The 23,771-nt window shown below is 36.5% G+C and overlaps 1 protein-coding gene across 2 annotated transcripts; it reads right to left on the reverse strand.

The window, feature by feature from the left end:
* Positions 1 to 5,767: 5,767 nt before the first annotated feature.
* Positions 5,768 to 23,771, reverse strand: LOC129269240 (7-dehydrocholesterol reductase-like). 2 transcript variants are annotated; one of them, XR_010294849.1, is made up of 8 exons: positions 23,259 to 23,475; positions 16,361 to 16,502; positions 15,633 to 15,855; positions 12,772 to 13,041; positions 12,116 to 12,229; positions 10,798 to 11,052; positions 7,662 to 10,440; positions 5,768 to 7,290 (listed from the first exon to the last, which is right to left on the reverse strand). XR_010294849.1 is itself a non-coding variant. In XM_054906712.2 (7 exons), exons 1-7 carry the CDS (start codon positions 23,269 to 23,271, stop codon positions 9,976 to 9,978), a joined length of 1,482 nt encoding a protein of 493 aa, XP_054762687.2. In that variant the 5' UTR covers positions 23,272 to 23,771; the 3' UTR covers positions 5,768 to 9,975. The 2 variants fall into 2 exon arrangements, 1 of the variants encoding a protein (XP_054762687.2); XM_054906712.2 differs by having other exon boundaries at positions 5,768 to 10,440; positions 23,259 to 23,771.

The raw sequence follows: 23,771 nt of genomic DNA on the forward strand, positions 1-23,771 counted from the left end.
TTTATTCATGTATTTGTAAAAGAGATTAAAAAAATCACAAATCTAAGTTATATTAACTATAGAGTTTTCTTGATGCTCAGTGGAACAGCGGTTACAGTCTGTTTTGGAAGATATTGATTAGAAGAAACTGAGTGATGTTTTGAGCCCCATCGCTAATGGTTAAACTAATCAATTTCATGCCGGGGCGGGGGGGGGGTGAACAGGTGAAACGAAAAGTTGAAAACATAATAGAATCCTTCTCCTGCTAATTGTGTTTGTTATATTAATTTGGTAGTAGATTATATCTGTCTAACATTATTGTTATCTATTGTTTTAGATATGTTATGTTTGTTAATTTATTAGTGGAAAAATGTATTTTTGAATGATATGAATGCAGAAAAAATAATAAAATTAAATCAAATCAAATATACCCTAACTCTAAAAATTTTAATCAGTCGTTCTGGTGAGTTCTTTGGGATTTCTGAACATAAGTGCGTATCAAAAAATGTTTACACTTTGAAAAAGCCCTGGAAATTAAAAAATATACAATATGTGGGTTCTTTTTTTCACATATAATCTTGGGTTTGGGTCTCATCTATCGAATAAAAGTAAAAGTTTTGACAGAATGTTACACTTGAGTGAGCACTGTCCATTTTTGTAAAGCTCGCAGACATCTGTTTGCGCAGAAATGCTCATTTTCACGCTGTTTCAAGGGGAAAGGGCGAAATCAAACTTACCCTGCGAAACATTTCTCATAAATTTCCCTTGCACTTTTAGACAATTGAAATAAAACGGATACATTCAAGCATTTTGTAACAATTTTGCCACCCAAATTGAAATTTCAACACTGTCTTAGTAGGCACAACATTTAACCTTTTTGTGCTAGCTGGATCTGAGGACATAAGTGAATCTAAACAAAAGTTTATTTCAGACATCTCCAGCATTTTTTCACTAAGTCTTTATAATTTAAAGTGGGTTTAAATTTCATTTTTGATGTAATACTTGTTTTTCCACACTTTTCCGAAGCTTGACAATGATTAACAAAATAAAAATCAAGCCCAAGACATTTCATGTAAATCACAGCTCAGCGTAAAGCAATTATCGTCACGATTGCCCCGGTGTGTGGGGGAGTGGTTGGGGCGCAATGCACTCTTCGAAGTGTTTTGGGCAAGGAAACAAGTTAAAAAGGTAAAAGATATCTTCTAATCAATTTTACTAGCTAAATTCCACGTGTTCTTCATGATTAAGGTCTACTTTAATGACGCATGCATGACTATTTCAAAGTCAATCATTTTTCACTAACTTTTCAAAAGTAAGTGATGCTCACTCAAGCGGAAATATTTTTCGACAGTTATATCTTCATTTGCTTAAAAGGATCTGTACCAATGTTAAAATTTGAAAAAATCTTCAGGATATTACAAATGTAAACTTTTTTGATACGCACTGTAGAGTTTTACTTTTTTCAAAATAGTGCACCATGATATTCAGCTTCTCAAAATCTCGGTTCATGATGCCATCGCTTCTTATATACAAACATGACAAAGTCACTGGCTGCGATCGAAGTTTGTCAGCCTTATGGCGAACTGGGAATTTCCCACCTTTGCTACAAATGCATCTTATTTGACAGTTACCATGACAACAGTGATATGCTGGTATAAATGTCGAGAGCATTGGGACAACATAAGCAGGGATAACAGAAAGATTTTTGCAATCAAGTCACACAGGAAAAATGATAATAATTTTAACCAGCCATTGCGGAAATCCGATTAGAAAGGTACGATACTAGAAATAGTAATTTCAATTTCGTATTACCAAAACGTGAAGGTCATAAAGGGAACACTTTTTATTTTAATGGCATCCAATTCTGTAATGCTTTTCCTAATCAAGTAAAAGCTGTTTAAGATTTTCCTCACTTTAAGAGCACCTAAAACTGGAATCTACTCGATAACAGTATTACAAGTAAAAATCACACATTTTGTCCAGTTGGTTTCTAGTATTGTAGATAATGTAGGATATATTAAAATATAATCTTGTTTCATATATTAGATAGATTATTGTTTGCTTCAGGTTTTTGCAAATTATTTGATTGATGGATATGTCTTTTTTTACCATGTTCCAGTAGTTGTCGTATTTTGTTGTTAGAATATATCAATGTTTTATACTGACAATAGGACCCCATTGGAAATAAACCTTTCGGCTTTCATGGGCTATATCCTGTCAAGGTATTCTTCAATTTCATTGTAATCTCCTGTGATATTCTTGACGATTAAAATCAATCAATCACTCACTCACTCACTCAATCAATCAATCAATCAATCAATCAATCAATCAATCAATCAATCAATCAATCAATCAATCAATCAATCAATCAATCAATCAATCAATCAATCAATCAATCAATCAATCAATCAATCAATCAATCAATCAATCAATCAACCAACCAACCAATCAATCAATCAATCAAAACTGTTGGATACAATCACCAAACATCTTCTTAAAGAAAATGATTATCATGGCTACGTCGGTAAGTAAGGCGACTAATACATTTCCTTATGTTTTATATTGTCACCTTTGCCGACGAAGTTTTAAACTTTAATACCATCTAATATTCGATCGAAGGAAGAATATTAAGAGCATTTGAAGAAGCTCATCAAACCGCCTAAAATCGATCAAGTGTTATAAGATTGTTTCCTGGAGGGCTAGCATTTTGTTTACATGTAATCATATCCCTCTTCGATATTTGAAAAAGGAGCCGAAATATTAGCCGATATCGCTGGCAGTTTAATATGAAATAAAAGTAATTACGTGGCAACCATTCTGGAGAGAGGGCACGGATTTGTTTGTTGATCTTGAGCAGACGAACGATATTGATGTAGGATGGACTCGAGCTATCGTATCGGATGACCAATTTGATTTGTCGTCGGTTCGCGAGCGCGCTAAAACCAAGCTTCGTGAATAAAGTTATTGAACATGTTAAAGGAAAATTGGTAATTGTATTCGTATCGGACGTTTCACTGTCCCCCCTCCCCCTCTTCTTTCTCTCTTTTAATATTTTACCGTTATTGAAATAACAAACTTAATACATCAATCGAACACATCGTTGATGGTTACAAGTGACTCTACCATGACTACGAGACAAATTGATCGCTCAGACAAATTGGATTATCTTCAGAAATCAAGACGAGAACAGTGAACTGAGAATTCGTCCATCATTTCAGTTGAAGTCATATTTTCAGAACATTCATTATTCTGAAAATGAAATATGTCCAATATTCTGTTAAACGAATTTAGGTTTATGTAAATGAAAGCGGATGGTGCAGGTATTTGTTAAGCTTGTCAAAGATTAATAAAATTGCATGTATAAGACTTCAAACTATTAAAAAATCAATGTGATATTGATAAGGGAAAAACACTTTTTTACAATAGTTAGCCCTATAACAAACGCAGAACATGAAATATTAAGCATTGTTTTATGGTTAATTTCAATCCATCCGAAAAAAAAATCGATATGATAATTATGGATAATACAGTCATGTTTTACCCACTGATACATATAGTAATATTCGTCAAGAAAGCCATTATTCAGGTATTCCCATCCTAAGATATTCAGCACCTGTTCAGTAATGTGCCCTTCAAGTCAAACTTATCCCAACTTTTGATCTGAAGTTACAAAATCGTCAAGCAGACAAAGTGAACGTACAGAATTTGCAATGAGCATGAATAATAATTGAGTTATAACGTGTAATCATTTCCACTTGTGAAGTGCCTTGTGCTAGTGCAGCATCATTGAGTCTGAGGCGGGCCATGTCGTTGGCAAAAAGCCCTTTGGTGAAAAGGTGCATGGAATAATTGCAATCGATATGAACAAATGTATGGGATCCTTCCTACTCTCAAACCTTAAATTAGAGTCCATGATTCGATTTTCGAGGGGCGACGCATCCATTACATAATTGCTGGAATCCCTTCTGATCGATCGATATATTAAAAGTTCTTATATTTCTCTTCAAAACAGAAAAGGAAGCACTAAATCAATGCCCTCATTAAGATCTTTTCCTTAACCAAAATGTAAAAATGTTTAATATCATAAATCATCTGATTTATTGGTTATTTCACCTATCGGTTTCATCAATGTTGACATTGATTATTGAGCATCATTAAAGTCCGGTCATCAAACAGGTGAAATTACAATGGGAGGGATGGGCGCTTGGTGGCACCCCCACCCACCAAATAAAGGTCCATAACCAAAAGATTTAAAGAATACGAAAGAGGAGGAAAAGGGGTCACATTTTTATCATTTTCCGAATGTCAAAATCTATCACAAAATTAGATTTTTATTGTTCGCTATCTCGTTTCGCTCACTCGCGGCTATAATACATCCCTACAATTATTTTTGGATACATTATGAAGTATATCTTTGTTGAAAGATATCTTGCAGTATTTCATAAGATAATGATGAACATTGACCATGTCGAGTTCTTCTATAGGAAATATGAAGTTATTCAGAAGATGATCATCCAAGCCTCGGGCAACGCTGCTCATGTTTTATATTTTTTGAGCAACGCCCCCAACGAAAGGAAGACTGAAAGGAAACCCCAGCATGTCTGAGGCGAAGTGCCTTTAACCGATTAGTCGGATGATGACCTTTAATGGGATCGCAAGACATCGATCGGTGCCTCCATCTAGCCAGGTGTTGTCGACATCAGCGAGGAAATCGATGTCGATTGAGTGGTACTCGGGGAAAGGCAGACGATCTAAGAGGGACGAAAGAACACAACTCGCGTGAGAGCGATGTGTTTGCTTCATGATAGCGGGGATGGGTGGGGGGGGGGGGCTTCTTTGCTTTCTTATGCTTTATGCCCCTGATGATAGGATGTTATTTCCTCTAAGCATGCCAAGAATTCGTGAAGACAGTAATGTACTTTATTCATCACGTGGTCAGATTTTTATCAGTCTAAAAGCAAACTTTTATAATACAAAATAATCATCAGAGACTCTCACGACACTCCTATTCAGATTGATTAAAGGAAAATACATTTTCGGATTTTTTTCAGAATTGGAAGAAGTTATGTTCCCAATAACCTTTAACTCATAACAGGAGAGGAATATTATGTATAATCATCATAATGACTTATCAGTTATTAATTCAATCATCGTAAGCATAAAAATATGTGACAACGATCATAATGCAGTAAGTTATCAGTAATCATGGTTCACATTTATTGCCTTTTTTCTTCTCTTTCTCTCTGAAAGCGTATACATTTTTCAAATATTATGATTTTCAATAACAAAAAGGTATTCACTAGTCCATATACTAAAAAAGGAGACACTGACGAACACACACACACACCTATACACCGTGACTCACGTCTCCATCTCGAATAATAATCGTTGTAAAACAATTTTCTAAAGTTCCAAAGAGATCATGAAGAATACCTGATAAAAACTAGTATATGTTCATCTTTATTCAGGTTTGAGTAAAATCACCGATTATAGTCACTAACTTTTGAATCAATACATCAATTAGGAAGTTGAATGTGGTAATTTGAATATCCATCTCAAATGCAATTAGTATGAAAAAGAACTAGGAGAAAGAGGGGGGTCGGGGAGGAGGGTGGAATAAGAAATGGATCAGGGATAGACCATGTTTCGTGCCCAGTCCAGACCTAAAACTAAACCCTCCCCTTGCTCTCTTTTACTCTCTATCTCCCTCCCCCTTTCTCAATCTATCCCCTTCCTTCCATCTCTCTTTAAAACTTACAATACCACACACAAGAGTTTGATACTGCCATTTTTATTTTGGACCAGATTTGATTTTTAATTCACAATTAACCACATAATCATGATTCCAAAGAAAATGACAAACAACAACAAAATATTCCATGAAAACTAATGAGCTTGATTTAGATTGCAACAACACGAACACACACACTGAACAGCTGCAAACATATATTACAACCATAATAACATTTATGGTATAAATCATGAATCAGGTCCAAGAAAATTGTTCGAATTATTATATAATACTTGATTGCCGGTCGGACAGCAAGCGCATGTAATAAATCGTTTTATTTGTGTTCATTTTGTTGGAACATTTAAACGCGATGTTTTGTTCATGTGCATTTTATGTGTGCATGATGCATGCATACAACATATAAAACAAACAATGTCCAAACATATTTTCGTAACATGCCGTAGAAAACCATATCATACCCATTTTGTATGTGATATTTAACTTTTTTCTCCCAAAAACTGAAAACAAAAACAATGAGACCCAACCCCCCCCCCAAAAAAAGTATCAAATACCAGATTTTAAGTTAGTGCATATAATTAGCAAAGAAGTTTGTTCAATTAATTGACCCTAAATAGCAGAATGTATTAGCATTACATTGTAAATTGATATAGCAATGCTTATAACACAATATAATATTGATAAATCAAAGTAAATAATATAATTATGAATAAAAAATTAGAAATGGATATCACAAGTACCTTTCATCTAAAACTGGCGATAAAAAGTTCAAGTTTAATTTCGTATCTTCCAGGAACTATATCAAAGTGCACGACCAAATATTTACAATCATGTTTTCTTACTTGCATATCATGTATAATCTCAGTAGATGAGACTTGACTTTTCTCTACATATGTAAACGAACATTACGCTTTGAGGTCACAATTGTATACCGAGAGCGATGATTCCGTTCACATCTGTCCATCAATGTCTTCAATGCAAGAAGGAACTAGGGCTCGTTAAAAGAAAAGTATCCCATAATGCATTTGGATTTTCTCCGTTCGAATAAAATCTTTCAGAACCAAAACTGGCAGTTACACTGCTCGAAACCTTAAACAAGATTTATTAAAGGGTTCCCTGATTTTTTTTTTCATTACTATTTTTGATCATCAGCAGTAAGAAAATAGTTGGTAAAATGACAATTAATAAAAAGAAATCGCGCATGGATAAACATCATTGTATAAACTCAGCCTGACGTTGACCATTATTGATATTCCAAATTGTTTGAAAATAGTATTCGACAATAAAAATGTATGCAACTATTAAAAAAATAAGTGGTTGAATGTGACATTGAGAGCCTGCTAGAGTATTTCGGATACTCAATGTCAGTGAATGGCAATAAAAAAAATGAAGAACAAAAACCGAAAGAAATAGATTATGAAATCCTTCATTACTTAACAGGAACAATTCCTGAAACGTCAAACTTTGGTAGACATTTTAGAAATACTGATCTATAATTTGTAGATTAAAAAGAGCATATCTACATGGATATCCTCCCCCCCCAAAAAAAAAAAAAAAAAAAACTGTCCTCAACGAAGCAATAACGCTAGGTATTAAAATAGTCATCCCCAAATAACACGTTGTTCAGCATTGTCAAGTTACTTTGAAGCACCATGTTTATTCAGTATTCATTACAAAAAAAAAAAGAATCAGCCTTTTTCCTAGACATTCATAGCAAAACTACTCAGCAGTTACTTGAGGTTGCACTCATTCACACACTGGTTAACTTAACAATTTGAATGAACGAAAAAAAGAAATCGTGTTTCTGATCATCTAGCATAAAATTGTAGAAATTTTCTTTCTTGGCAAGACATGCAACCAGAGAAGGTTGGACAAAATACCACAAAAACTTTCAACATCCCCCCCCCCCTCCCTAAAAAAAAAAAACAACAACAACATCCGTGGCACTTGCACAAAATTTATCCAAGAAAAGTCTGTCAATGCTGACTTTGTGCTGACTACAGATGGCGCTGTATAAGATTTTTATGTCGCTGGCTTTAAGTCGAACAAAAAAGAAAAAAATAATGCGCCATTGAAGGTAAATATGACCACATATGTCGTTCCAAAAACATCAATCTGGCAAGATTTATCGTAAATCATCGTCTGGTTTATTTGAAGATGAACAAAAAAAAAAGTAATTGAGTTGCCTAAATCATCGCTTTCACAAACAATAACCCTAGATTTGACAAACCCACTCTCATGCCATGAGAACAGTCTTCGTAGCAATTAGACATATACGAGTTGTTTTTGAGCAGTAATTGAATATACAATCAGCCTTATGATAAACATAACATTCTCAATTCAAATCACCGCACTTACAAAACTTTCTGAATAAAAACATCCTGTGATAAAACTCCATGCCATATTTGATAATTTGGGGCTACTCAGTCCCTTAATACTGCATTAATAGAAAAATAACGAAAAATACCCTGATAATAAAACTCGCATCCTAAGCACTCTTGTATGACCACTTTTCAATTACTCAAATGAGATATCTTCATTCCAATAAAATACAATTATCATAATGTGATATGCGCTATACAAAACTGTGTAATATTATCATTATTATTATAACATGTACTACTAAACTATACAAGACCCGTCACCATTTGCTAATATGTTTCGTTTATACATAACATATTTTGTTTTGTTTAGTTTGTTTTATTTTGATGTTCGTTACTCAAACATCACTGAAAATGTACGATTTCCAAATCCATGACAAATATGATGACCAGGGGCCCGTAACACAAAATTTAGCAATTGATCGTAGGACATTTTTCTACGATTGATTGCATTGACTACAATGTACAATCCATCGTAAAAATCAAGCTTACGATCAATCGCTAGTCAAACTCTTCTGAATAGCAGAACGAAGGTTTCAGATCTGTTTCACTTTTGAACAGATCATGATCGCTCAACCAAATTTTGACTATTACTTCTAACAGCCAGAGATGCATTGTCACCATTCTCATAACGTTTTATCACGATTTTTGGACGACGGCAACTCGAAGGAAAACCCTCAATCAACCATATTACAATGCTATTGCTCCGGCCAACACTCGCATACCCCGATAATATGAGGGAAGTCATTCCTACACACGGGGTTTCCGATTTTTCTTACATCGCGCCGCCCTGTTCATACAACCATGCTATTTTGTCTGAATGTCACAAAATCAGGAATATGGAAAACTGTAGCGTCCCCCCGTGCACAAGAGCGCTCAATATGGTTCACATTGTTATCAAGCATATATAGTCATCCAATCATCTCCTCATTAGCTTCCTAATGCCACGACTCTGAATCCCACGGAATTCGCGTAGCCTTATTTTAAAACGTAATAATCATACGATGGAGCGTATACTTTTAATTGTTAAAATACCTCTCCATAACTAAGGCCAGTCCATTTCTTGAACATCAAAAAGACTAATTGAAACCTGCAAATTGCATCAAAACCTGTTAAACATTGGACTGGAATCCCTATGACGCTTTCTGCTCGGCAAGGGATTTTGATTCCTCCCAAATATTGACAATTTTGTTAAGACTAAGCCATTCCGGTCACTTATTTTCGTTCGGTTACTTATTCTGCAGTGGATAGTTAACTGGCAGTGTTGATCAGTGTTTTAGTGTGGAGTGAACCATTATTACAATATATTCAAATACAACGTTCAAGCATTGCAACGGTGCACATATCATATCACGCATTACATAGGGTTAACAATAAAGAATCCGCCGCCTAGATATGTCCACAAATGCCGGAATGGGGTTGTAGCAATTCATTATGAATGTAATCGCAATCGAAAAGTAATCGCAATTTAACAAAGGTGAGCGAATACCAAGGAGAAAGTTGATTTAAGCTCGATAATGCATACATGTAGATACTAATTGGATAGTGAACATTAATATGATAAAAATTGCATTATTAAGGTGTTACTGATGGGTCACAAGATTTTGACATCACTGCTCAGGAAAATAAAAAAAACATCCGATCAGATCTCCTTTATGTGGGACCTATATGTCGTCTTCTCTTTCTTGCTCTAATGAAAGTTATGTTCTCGAATTGTGTCTGCTCTCAAATTATCATGGCTTGAGAAATTCATAAGAATGAAGAAAAAAATATGGGTTGGACGTAACAAAAGTTTGATTATCTCATGCAACTGCCCTTGAGGTATTAGGCTTGATCGTTATCATGAAACAAAAATTGGCGACATTATCAGTAAATGTAAGGTATAAGCCTACATGGAACTTTCTTCATGTAAAGCTCCCAGGACTTGCCATACTTGGCGTGACAGCGGTCTTCGTCTCTCCGGCAGCGGTGTATGAGCAGAATGGTCATGAATACTAGGTAATAGTATGGGAAGATGTGTCCCACTCCACAGGATAGGCACCAGGCTGCAGCCTGCATCAGATCACCGGTGTAGTTCATATGTCGGGTGACGCCCCACCAACCAGACAACAGCAGCTTGCTCTTTCTCTCCTGTCCGTCACCGCTAGTATACGTGGCGTCGATGTACTTGGGCATGGCGCCCCAAATCGGAGCCTGTCCGTTGGTGCGCCGGAAGTAATCCTTCTGTCGGTTGACCGAACGGAAGATGTAGTAACCGATGGTTCCGAGGAGGAAGATGGCGGTGAAGATGGGCCAGGAGAGTTCGACAGGGTTGAAGACAAGGTAGAAGCACTGTGAGGTAGACAGAAATTGTGGTTGAAATTTTAAAATCATCGTTTGAATACTCGTCAAATAATTATCTAGAGCACTCCTACGGTTTTTTTTTGGGGGGAGACGGATCTAGACTCGAACAATGCAAAAGAAAGGCAGAATAATAACTGAAATACCTTTCTTCATTTTAGAGAAGTCCGACTTGTGCAGGTAGGTTGTATTTTTAGGTGAGCATGACAAGTAAACATAAACATTACAAGGGCGATCGTTACGAGAGTGACGGGGATGCGGTTATCCCCTCCCGCGGGACAAAACCGGCATTCAAAACTTTTAGATCTCTACTAACAAGAACAAAAACAAAAATTCCTATAGACTCACCTGAAGGGTATACATGAACGGCAGGTAGACCATATCACCCCAGGCCAGGTACCAGCCGAAATGATCATGGTGCATGTCGATGGTATGAAGGTACCAAGCCTCATTCCAGAAGTAATCAACCACATAGATCGCCTCCAGGAAGTTCACAAGGATCATGGAGTTGGTGACGTAGCCGTAGAGTTCGTATTGCTTACACGCCATGGAGAAATTAATGATGGTCCAGGCCACAATACCCGGTCGTCCATTGAAGAAAAGCTGGATACAATACAAAAGTTAAACAAAATATTCTTATGAATATAATTAACAAGTAAATCAGCACGATGTCCGGAAGGGTTGGGGGTATTTCTAACGAAATAGAGTCCGTTTTCATAGAGATTTTTTACAATTTATAAGTGTCAACTTTCGTATCTTTCCTCCAACACCTGCGAATGGTTTAGGATGACCTTTTCCATTTCCAACAATAAAGCTGTCTTCATAGAACTTTCCTCATTCTTACAAGTTAGTTGTTCTGACAAGTTTCAAACTCTTGCGCAAGAACCGTTTTCCTAGAGCTTTTATGTTTGAAATATTAACAAATAAAATGTTGTGATTTCTGACCGCGACAATTGGCGGGAAAACACTGGTTAAAAATTGAGTCAAGAATACATTGAAGTCAATAAGACGACATGATTACAATATTTAAAGGACAAGTCCATCCCAACAAAAAGTTGATATGAATAAAAAGAGAAGAATCCAACAAGCATAACATTGAAAATTTCATCAAAATCGTGTGTAAAATAAGAAAGTTATGACATTTTAAAGTTTCGCTTAATTTCACAAAACAGTTTTATGCGCATCATGGCTGGTATGCAAATGAGGAGACTGATGACGTCATCCTATATTTCTTTTGTATTTTATTATATGAAATATTCTAATTTTCTCCTCATTGTCAAGTGATACAACGATTAATTCCTCCCTGAACATGTGGAATTAGCATTGTTTAATACTATATGTTTCAGTCAAGTTGGTCCTTATTGTCAAATCTATAAAAAATGAAATATTGTATAATTCAAACAATTAAAAAACAAAAGAAATAGTGAGTGATGGACATCATCAACTGACTCACCTAGTTGTACATATCAATGTTTTGTGAAAAATAAGCGAAATTTTAAAATGTCATAACTTTCTTATTTTACATCCGATTTTGATGAAATTTTCAGCACTATGCTAGTTTGATTGTTCTCTATTTATTCAAGTCAGCATTTTCCTGGGGTAGACTTGACCTTTAAAGAGAGTAGAGTATATTCCTAGGAGTATATACTTCCTCAGTCTTTCCTACCTTGAAATCAAACATCTTTCCGATGCGTGGATTGAACTCGATTCCCATCATGTAATCATAGAAGATGTTACCAGTAAACACACGATCAGCGGCGTGGGTAGGGAAGAAGTAAGCCTGTAAAGTTAAAAAATTAAGAGTGAAAAAAACCCTCAAAGAAACATCCCTTATTCTTCCAAGTACTGGGAACTACTACTCACAAGTTTTATAAACTTTTCTGTAGTTTCCAATTTTCTCTGATATTATTTGTCATTCCTGTTCATATTGTTTTAAATTTAATTTCTTATGCTGAGAAGATATATAAATTGAAAAATTGAACTGAACTGAATAAGTGAACGAGAAGGAGATTGGGGGAGTTTCAGATTAATGAGTCTGAGAATAATTCATCTGAATCTGTATAGAAACAAAGGGAACATTTCATGGTACTGGAAATAATAACGGTATTTTCTTTGTAGCAAAGACCGTTCTCCAATCTGTCTTCTTCTTTTGTTTATAGATCCCGAACGCAGTAAGAAAAGATTTACACTACTGTATTTCATTTTTTTTAGTAACATCGCATCTCTTGACTTGGTTTTGTGATTTTCTGTAACCGTACTTAATCCATTGATAACCAATCTACCAATTGAATAATTTTGCTGCTCCGTCCGATGGGCCCTCACCTTCACGATGGCGAATGTTGCTACCGTCACGCCAACAGCGTTGGCTGTCCACAGGAGCGCACCACGGTGGTCAAACACGATTGATGGCGAGAACCAACCAAAATAGAGGGCGTTTGCCACAAAGATCCCATTGGAGATGAACCAGGCCTGCAAACCGTTGATGTTGTACGGGTTCCGGATACCCGATGGCGTTACGGCACCCAGTTGGATACCGCCCACATAACCTGGAATTATGTACCGGAAGAGGTCTGGCAAGTAGAAGAGGACCACCTGCAACATAGGATATGAATAAATGAGTAAAGGTATAAATTAAATTGAAAAAAAGCATAATGAAAGTTTCATAAAGACCTTTCATGAAATGAGGCAAGATAGAGTTTTTCAATGGCAGGTTCGCAACATCAATAAATCTGAATTTTCAAAAGGCAAATTATGTACAAGGGGGAAATTAGCCATTTGGAAAGCGATTATCATTATTTTATACCCATGATAATGGTGACGATTTTGAACAATGGGCAAGAGCGATGTGAAGCTACCAGAGCGAAAGGAGACGGGGCCGGGGTGAGCAGCACAACAATGAAATACATTATATATATGTAATTCCACTGCCATATTAGAGTCTGTTTTACAGACTAGTATCCATCGAACGTTTATCGCCCGAGCAATACCAGACATCCTCTTTTCTATTCAGGTGCACCAACCATGACTTGTCTTTTCAAAATTGAATAGTTCAGAGGTAAACTGTCCTTTTTCTCCTCATATTTTAAGCCTAGTAAACAACTGCCCGTCACGCCGAGTAATAGAAAAGTCACTTGAAAATACCTGCCAAAAATAACACTTACAAAAAGAAAAGCAAAAATAATAACCCCTCCATCGAGATTCTCCAATGGCCTAAATACTGTACATGAAGATCGCTTAGGAATATTCATGATTCCCTACCCCCCCCCCCCCCAAAAGAAAAATGAAGGAAAAAAAACATAGCCCTGAAAATACGAGAGTGAAAATGTTCAATTTGTCATTCCAGACACATCATTCAGCTAGCTGTTTTTCTAGCAATACATGTATTTCACAACAGCAGATTCCTTTCAAGTGTTTTGGCGGATGGGGGGGGGGGGGGGTATCATGGGTCGAATTCAGATCAGACTGTTCAGACGACGAGTGAACTTTTGATCACACATCGAACGCATGTCCCTTGCAATACACAAACTTTACACTAATAGGAAAATCAAGCTGTAATTGTTTACCGATGATAAGGCAGACCTAGACAGAACAATGAGTATAGGAAGACAATGGAAGTACAAAATATCTTTTAATAATATTGGGGAACAGAGGAACATTTTTTTTCTTTTTACAGTTTGTCTAAAATGTGGGGATTCCTCTAACGAATTTAACCAACATTCATCGCTTGTCCTGCGGTGAAAAGCATATTCCGACTATATGAGATCAATATTTGCTCATAATCAAGAAGATAACCCTCCTTTAAGTAGAATATCGACATGATTCCTTGAAGAGTGGCCGTGTTAAGTAGCTGATACTAAGAGTAAACACAATCTGACAATCATCAAGCATGTATACCCATCCAATTCGGTGTATGTATTATTTACCTCTTCTATACAATGACACCATGTTAACAACAGTCATTGTCAGCCAAGGGTTATTACAAATGCTGGTATTGTTCGCACGTTAAGTGCTGTAGTCAGTACACCCCACCCGAGTCCGAGTAGAAATAAATAAAATGTTTTGAACTAGAGAAAGCTGGAAAAACAATCCATATCATACAATGCGTTTTCTTGGTACAAATCTTCCAACTCCTCCCCTTCTATTTTTTTTATTCATAATTCATCTATTTTGTATATTCCCCTTCAATTTCATATTCTCATCCTCATCCTAGCTTCTTCTCATCCTTCTGTAACCCATTCATTATAAATTCACATAAAACTGTTCTTGCATAAGATAATGCCTATCATTTCTTTTTTTCCCTTGATGTATCTACCTGACCCTCTCTTTAAGTATTTGAAAGTAGACCATTCTAATGATAGATTTACCAGGAAGTAATCAAGAGTGGTCATGCTTTATATCAATGACAATGATCTCGATAGAGCAATTGAGAAGGAAATAGCGAATATCCCAACAAATCATGAAATTCCATACATGTACGTGAAGCATACATTATACAGTGCGTCCCACAAAAAGGAAACCCGCTTTAAAGCAACATATCAAAACAATTGGATGTGTTTCGATCATAAAATTAGCATTAATCGTAAGAATGGAATCTCCTCTTTGATTCCAGACAAAATACTTAATGATTTGTTCACACATTGCGGAGTAAAAGCAATGAATTCTGAGGCATGTCAGAAACGATTTGCGCAGAAACTCACAAGGAACTTCACAAAGAATACAAAAGATATGCTAATAAGCCATCCCTTTCTTGCGTATATACGGTCGTAGCATTCTAAACAGATCTCGACCAATCCGTCTTGATTTTGTCATTTGATTTTCATACTCTTACTCATTTATGCATAAACTACTCATATCATGTTTGTTATCAAAATAAAGATTTTTAAAAAAATTATGAAGGTGTAAATGAAAGACCATAAATCGTTTGGGTATATTAAAAAAATAATACCTGGGAAACCCGGTTTCCTTTTTCTGTGACGCACTGCATTAGGATATAAAGCAGGATAATATTCAATTTACAAGTTCACTTTCATCCTTGTGCTGAATGACAATACCTCAATTCTCTACCTTTTCTAAAGGCATGTCGCCATGCTTTTTTTTTTTTTTTTTTTTTTTGGGGGGGGGGGGACAATAAGATCACAGACAGAAAAAAGGGTGTACGACAGGCGTAAGAGTTGATCTCTTACCTGAAAAGCCATCCATATTGCGAGGATGGTCACACCATCCCAGGTGATCGGTGGCATCTGATCCCAGAGCATCATGGGGGTGAGGGCGCCCTTCCTCATCTCAAGGGGTGGAGCGATGAGGGAACACTGGTAGTGGGTACAGGATACATGGACGTAGAAGACGATCAGTGGTATGAGGGTCAGGAGGAGGAGAACACCAACAGTGGTGAACACATCTACCTCCCTGCGGAAGGATTTGGGAGGGAGTAGAGGGGGTGTGGATAGGGAGGGGTGAGGTAGGGGAAAGATGAGGGACGGTGGGGGTAGGAACGGGGAGGGAGAGGAAAGGAGGACATAATAGGGAGTGCATAGAAGACAGAATGGCGAAGGAATAGATAAGGGGAAGGATGGTTAAGGTTAGGGAAAGAGGAAAAGAAATACAAAACTGTTATTAAAATCTTCTTTAAAAAAGTGATATCAAAAGTTTTTATTTAATTGATAAAGAAAAAACGGATGACATATTATGCATTCTTTATTTTATCAGCTACACTAAACATTCAAACTAAGGAAACAAACATCCCATTTTCACTGATGACTTATCCTCCTTTTTCTTGAAACCTCTTGCAACAAAAATAATGCTTGCAACTGCTTCATCCCATGCAATTAATGCTAACAATCTCATTAATCATATAAGCATACAGATACATGGAGTACGATGTCACGGAATTCGTAATTAGTAGAGTAATTACCATGCACGCCCCCATTGTCCAGCCTTCGGGTCTACAGATGACGTTCCATTTGTAGTGGGCTCCGTAGTCTCCTCGGACAGGCGTTTTGACTGCGATCGGGTAGTCGGCCGGGAGTACGAGGTAGGCTCGGTCATCGTAATACCTTGAAAGATTGGAAGTGGGTTAAGAGCAACAGAAAAAAGAAACTTTGTTTTCACGTCGATAACTTCAGACAACGTACCTTATTCTTCTATTAGTAAATCCATCATTTCTGTCACTATTTTTTCTCAGTTTTGTATTTCCTATGCAGGTCTTTAGATCAAGACTACTAATATGCAATGTCGTGATTGTGAAAGATTATCTTTTAAGTACTTGAGCAGCTAAACTGGTTTTCAATAGCTTTCAAACCTACATTAATTTTCACAATTCTTCGAGAGAAAAGCAAACATGAAATGAACGTTTTAATAGTACTGTCTGGTGTAGCGACGTGGGTGAAATGCAAATATTATTCGAGTTGCATCGCAATCTAAAGTCTGGTCTCCCCCCCCCCCACACACAAATCTTTCTCCTCTCTTTTATTCTTTTTTCTCTCAATCTATCCCTGTCTCTCCTAATTTTCATCGCCGATATATATTAGTCACGTCCAAACATATCTTATGATTCATTATTTTTGTTTGGTTGGTTTTTTGTTCGGTCACATTCAACAATCTTGGTGACAAGTGAACTGAAAACAAGAATAAAAACGGATCAATTCATTTTCAGACTTATTAAAACGTACAAGAACAATAGGCCCCCCTACAATAATTCACAGAAAAAAAATCATGCAATATAGCAATAAAAAAAAAACTGTTGAGAATAATGAGGAAATAAGGAAGGAAATAGGACTAGAAGCCTACATTGCCCCCTTATAGCACAAGCCTATCATAAGCAAATGAACCTATTTAGTATTAACAAAAAATAGCTTCGAATATTATACTTCAATTTCTTTAATTCTTTATTCCAATTCCATTCAAAACATAATACAAATATAAAGTAATACAAATCAAATACAATTTTACAGACGAGTATTCTTACTTCGTAAACAGTATAATATTGAGCATAAATGGAAATGATACTCGCCCTTACCACTTATAATGATGATGACGAATCAAAAACTCAACTAAAGTCAATAATTAGCAAAAGGGTACATAAAAATGTATTCAGGTCATCTATTTTATAACGTTATAAATATTATAGGCCCAATATAAAATATATCTCAATCTATGCAAAGCCCATTGGAAAGGCATTACCCGAGCGGGGTTATAATTTTAAAGATACACATTGGCCAAGGGATCATTAAAATAATATCATATAAACAAAGAAAGGGAACTTATAATATTAACAATGCCTTCTGGCGGTGCAATGTAAATAGGCTAAAGGGGCGTTCGATCGGGGGTAACGAACTTTTTTCTTTAATAAAGAAAACACACGCTGTATATTGTAGCATGGACCTAGATATAGGAAGAGTGTATAAAGAATAAGCAGGAGGTGAGGAGGAGGAAGAAAAAGAGGAGGAGACTCAGGAGAGGCTGAAAGGGAAAGGAGAAGAGTGTATAGGAAACATAGTGGTCATACACTGTAAAAAATGAAGTGCTAATTTAGCACTTATAGTGCTTGTACATGTATAGTGACTGCACTACGAGTGTTGATTTTCTAGTTTAAATTTGAACTAGAAAATCAGCACTAGTAGTGCAGTCCCTTTACAAGCACTGTAAGTGCTAAATTAGCACTTCATTTTTTTACAGTGCAGAACGAAGAAATAAAAAACAAAATAATAACAGGAATTTATTTAGGTTGAAAAGTAATAGCGACATTTGTTCAAGAATGTATTCATCTGTTTTCGTATTCAGATTATTTTACTTTGTTTCCAGAAATACCATTCGATCACGCATGTCTTAAAGTTTTGCACTTAAAGTGTAATTTGTAGATTATGTATTTTAATTTCGTTTTCCACCCGTCTCTTGTATATAGGTTATGTTAATTAGTATTGAAACTATGTTTAGGGACTTGCCTTTTTTACAAGCTCTGCTTTTCTTGGCAAGTCCCTCCGTTCAGATAATTTTATCTTCAATATTTGTTATGAAATGTCATAGAACTGTATGTATTATTTTGAGTATGTATTATTTTGAACATGTATTTACACTGTACTTGGATTATATCTTTTGTTTGAATGGAAATAAATAAATAAATCAAATCAAATAGGGATAATAAATATAGAATATAAAAATAGGCTTATAGAGGGCTAATCGCAATAATCACAATGAATAACTTGATATGCTATGGTCCTATTATATTATGCTTGTATATTGGTTTTATTGTATTTGTTTTTATCTATTCCATTTTATGTATTTGGTTATCGATTCATTTATTTCAAAATCATTATCCAGGTGGTAACTAAAGAAATGGTCTGTTCCTTCTATCGTGTCTGAACGATATCAAGACGTAAACGCTTAGCCTGGGCGGGAGAGTGGGGTTGCAACCTTACACCTTAAAAAGCTGAGAAAATTTATTGTGTTGAAAGGAGAGATAAAGGGATCACAAGTTCAGATCGTTCCCTTGGTTTGAACCTCATTAAATCGACCTTATCATGACCTTACAATGATCCAATGTCATTACCACGGAACAACCCACGCCTTTTCAGAGAGTTGGAAATTGAACCTGAAAAAAAAGCATTATTATGAAAATGTGGAACGCCTCTGGCAGCCTTGCCTGCATTATACGCGACTCGATAGACCTGAATTTGAATTCACAAAAAACACCATTCATTTGTCATTTTCTTTTCAATAAACCCTTTCTTCTTTTTTGTCTGTCCTTTTCTTCCTATCTTCTGCCTCTCTGATCCAATAATCATGCTGATTAATGCGTTCTCTTTTTATTTTTATTTTCTTAATCTGTATGCCTTTAATTGTATAGGACCAATTATTTCATTGCATGTATTCGCTCTGAATAATCTTTGAAAGTATTGGTCTCCTGAATGTAGTCGTGGATTTGAAGTGATTCTAACCTTATCCTGCATACTTTTCTGTAATATTGGAACATGAGACTTGTGAATGCGACTTCCAAAACAAGACTTTAAAAATCTATGATCACGTTCCTGGTCAAGTCATCATATAAAAAAATTCAGCTTGGATTTCAACTCTGTAAAAATGCAATATATAGCCTTGTCGGACTCTGAAAAGGGGTAAAAAGCAATCACCACTCCCCTAAAAAACTTACAAGCAAAATCCCCCTAGATATCCGCTCCTCCCTAGTATGATAATATGAGATTGCTGACCGCAAACAAAAAATCAATTGCAAATAATGGACTGTTCATAAAACTACATGTTTTGTTATTAAAATATAGGTAAGGTAACCAATAATTATCACCAATAATCATCGGAAAATATCATTATCAAAACGAGTCTTTCTATATCACGTCTAGAGTCCCCGTATAGGAAGTTCAATTTGTTGAAGTGGCAAATGAACAGGTGGAATAAGAACTAAATCAATAAAATTGCAAGAAGCTTCATATCAATTATCGAATTCGCCTGAAATTGGTACTAGCAAAAAATGTACGAATGCTGTGTACTGCCTCTATACTTCCTTTAAAAATGAATAGAATTGAACCAAGGATAATTCCTAGATTACCAAAAGACATTTGCAAGGTTGGAGATAAGGAAGTATTTTCTTTTTTATCTGATGGATTAAAAACCTGCTACATGTGGCTGTGTTCCATTGCATTAAAAAGGACACTTCTAATAATGGTTCAAATTTTCTGTCAACACCTATCAATGAATCTCAATCATGACGTCTCTCCTTCTTCCGGTTCCGTCAAGCATTGCGTTCACATCCATTTCACCCATAATTCCTTGCCCTCAATTGGTTGGGCTTGAAACAGACACGACAGAGGCATGAAAACGGCTTGACTGCAAGCCCAAACGACGTTTGCGTTTTGATTTGTGATTCATTTTATATTTGATTGAGAAAATAGACTGAACGCACCCTATATCTCTTCCTTATCTGAATGTGCGATTGGAAAGCCAATGATATTTGTCTAAACCTGCAATGACAAACAAACATCTGTCAAAATGGTATACCGTAGAAGTTCTCACTATTGAATGCGTAACAATGCAGTCTCAGTGTTTTTTTTTCATACGGAATCCTTTGGTCTCCTTTTAATTTCTACCACCATAGTCCATGCTACCACTGAGTGTCTTGTTCTCATCGCAAACACCCCCCTCCCCCTCGATCAGAGTATTCATATTGAGATTTGATCAAAATAATGAAAGCTAAAATCTTTTAAGTTTTCCCATCTTTAATCGTTAAAGGGGAAATCAACCCAGACCCATTAAAGTTTAAACACGTGAAAATTAATCAGTATGATAGGTCTGACGAAATTCAATCAAAGTTTCGCGCTCAATAGAGTATGAATATTAAAAATTCCGATTTGCGTCGTCACGGGCGAGCAGCTCCACTAAAAGTTCCCTAGTTTCCAATTATGTTTTTTTTTTCTTTTCTCATATAGAACCGTGTATGATCATATTGAATGATAAAATTGCAGTTTTGTATTTTTTTTTATGGATTGGTGCTGCTCGACAATTGGTGTAACGGCTAGTCGCGTCCTGATAGAAATCACAACACAAAATGACGATTGATCTCAAAGCATTGTCCAGTACGATGACCTTCTTTGACTTTGTGATCGTTACATGGGCTGACCAGGGTAAACAATGTCTAGGCCTTAGACTAGCTCACTTTCTCAGTCCCAGCTGATTTTGTGGAGCAATCAGCTGTCCACTCATCGCGCGTTCCAGGGTCGTCTATTGGTCACGAGTGGGCTCGTGTAACCTAGTCTATAAATATAAACCTTGTACACGTATATAATTTCCAAAAGGGGAAAACCCGTTTTCTGACAGGACAATTTCTGAAACGGGAAACAATTTTCTCGAAACATTTTGTGTAACATTTAGACTCACGGTAAACAGCTGCTTTTAAAGGTAAAAGGGAGTACTTGCAGCAAACAATTATTTCATCAGAAAGTCTAAAATCAGTCTTAATTGTCACATTATTAATTAATATCATACATACGGATCTGAAACATTGAAATAAACTGATCCTTGTTAAAATCATTCAATCTTATCTAATTCTGATGATCATTAAACACAAAAAGGCATAGGTGGGACAGTGTATTTAATACTGCTTGGAAAAATACTTGACATTAATTGTGATGGAATTTCGTTTATTTCTAAGCAATACACGTTTTCTTCCAGAGTAATTTGGCATTTGGTATTTTTTGTCTATACATACAAACACTTGGGTGGCCATTATTGGATTCTGTTCAAACTCATTTGATATCATTACCACAACCGGTGGGTGTTTCATAAAGCTGTTCGTAAGTTAAGAGCGACTTTAAGAACAACTGGTGATCCTTTCTTGTGGTAAATGATATATTCATTGGCGATAGTTAAGCGCGTAAGAAATGATCACCAGTCGTTCTTAAAGTCGCTCTTAGCTTACGAACAGCTTTATGAAACGGCCCCCTGGTATTTATATTTAAAGCGGCCAGCTTTCACAATCATAAGTGTATTGGATTAGACCATAGTTATAAATCAATAGCAAACAAAGTAAAACAGATCCCCTATAGCAGTACTACTAGCATTTAAAGAGCGACGAATCATCTCAGGGAATCACATTCTCTTCCAATGCCTCTTTTGCTGGATGAATATGACCAAACCCACTGTCATGTCAAAGAGTAAAAGGGTGTAAAAACGTTTGTAATCTAGACTAGATGCATCGTACGATATATGCACTTGTATTCGCAGACATGTAGTGTAGCGATGGGAGCGATGAACGTTGATGAGGCACAGAATAAAGGAATAATGAAGGTTCTTTCATTCCTAGGTGCGTGTACAGCTAGTGTACATTCAATTCAATAGCTAGTTTTTGCTATAGATAACAATTCCTTGCTATGGAATAAATCAATCCATTGTGATAGTAATAAGAATAGATCAATTGTGATACCATACCTGGTAAATTGCATGTCTGTCCAATTTGCATTGTCTGCGGCCTCGTTTCCTGTGAGACCCCCCCCCCCCGGGTTTTTGGAGGAAACAAGGCCATTTAAAAAAAACAAATACGTACTGCATATAAAAATCCTGAGGATTCCAAGTACCAAAATTGCCTTTATGCTATATGATTTTGGATTTTTTTAATTGTCACTATCTGTCTGAATATGCCCATATAGCACGCACCGTGACGCACGAACACCCCCCCCCCCCCCCGTCCCAAAGATATATTTTCACAAAGGGGTTAATTTTCACCAGGCGCATCATGCCGCCCCGGGCACATGCTCCCTCCCTTTTAAGCGTGACACTGACTGAAGTGGTTAATCCATGGATCTAACTAAACATGTGCACGGTAAGGATGATACCTAGTGTAACACTCCCACCCCCTCCCCGCCTCCCGCCCCCTCTCAACATTTTCATCCGCGAGTGTTGGTCGTCTTCTTCTTCTTCTTCCGTTGAGTACAGTCCTCTTTACAGAATATAGTCGTCAACGTGGCATCTCGGACAATCATCCTCTAGCTGCTCTGGTCCATTCATTTTTCTTTCTTTGGCGATGCCAATCTTTCTATGTTTAATAATTAAATGCCAATCAATCTAGAAAGAAAAGGATAAACAAAAGCTGCTCCAGGTCGAAATATCCACACCCAACTCAATTGTCATTCGTATATAAGTACGTATGCAAATAATATAATGTATTATTCTCATTCACAGACTTATTACCGTCTGATGCACTCCGCAGGCCGTCTGGCCTCTGGCTAATTATTGTTCACGTGTATCAAATCACAGCCGGGATTCACAGTCTATACTCTATATAGTCTTACTATACATTGGTAACTTACCCCGAGAAGCCATGTTTGAGTAGAATACGATTCAAATAGATGAAAAACGCCGACAAAGTACAAGTCCAGTGATTAAATAATACCCAGCATAACTGTCCAGCGCCTGACTGCCTTTGAAGTGTATAGGCCTAGTGCGGCTTGAAAACTACATACCCGGCGTTTTTCATAAAATGTGAGTGTAATGATGCGATAGTCTCCGTTTACAGACCTTAATCTCGTCCTTCGTGCCAACTCCAATGTCCTGTCACAGTGACTCCATAATCGATAGGAAAACATGGAATCAGTATCAACAGAGTGTGTTTGGAATATGAGAGGAAAAATAACAAGGGGGCAAACATGCAAATATAATACCAGATGCCGGGAAACGGGCGGGGGCCATTTTATGCCATTAGCAAGTACCCTTTTGCCCCGCCTTTAGCCATCTTATAAGTGCCCATCTCGTATCAGTGCCCTCTTTTACCAGAGAAAATTGCCCCTCATGAACGTGTTGTGCCCCTTTCACCCGAGAAGGAC

The sequence above is a fragment of the Lytechinus pictus genome, chromosome 10, assembly GCF_037042905.1.
Source record: "Lytechinus pictus isolate F3 Inbred chromosome 10, Lp3.0, whole genome shotgun sequence".
In the NCBI taxonomy this organism is placed as follows: Eukaryota; Metazoa; Echinodermata; class Echinoidea; order Temnopleuroida; family Toxopneustidae; genus Lytechinus; species Lytechinus pictus.

Coding starts and splice junctions, on each gene's coding strand:
- LOC129269240 (XM_054906712.2), bottom strand. Junction 11,053..12,115: donor GAAAGATGTTTGATTTCAAG/GTAGGAAAGACT, acceptor TATTGTATCCAG/CTTTTCTTCAATGGACGACC. Junction 10,441..10,797: donor CGTTCATGTATACCCTTCAG/GTGAGTCTATAG, acceptor TCTACCTCACAG/TGCTTCTACCTTGTCTTCAA.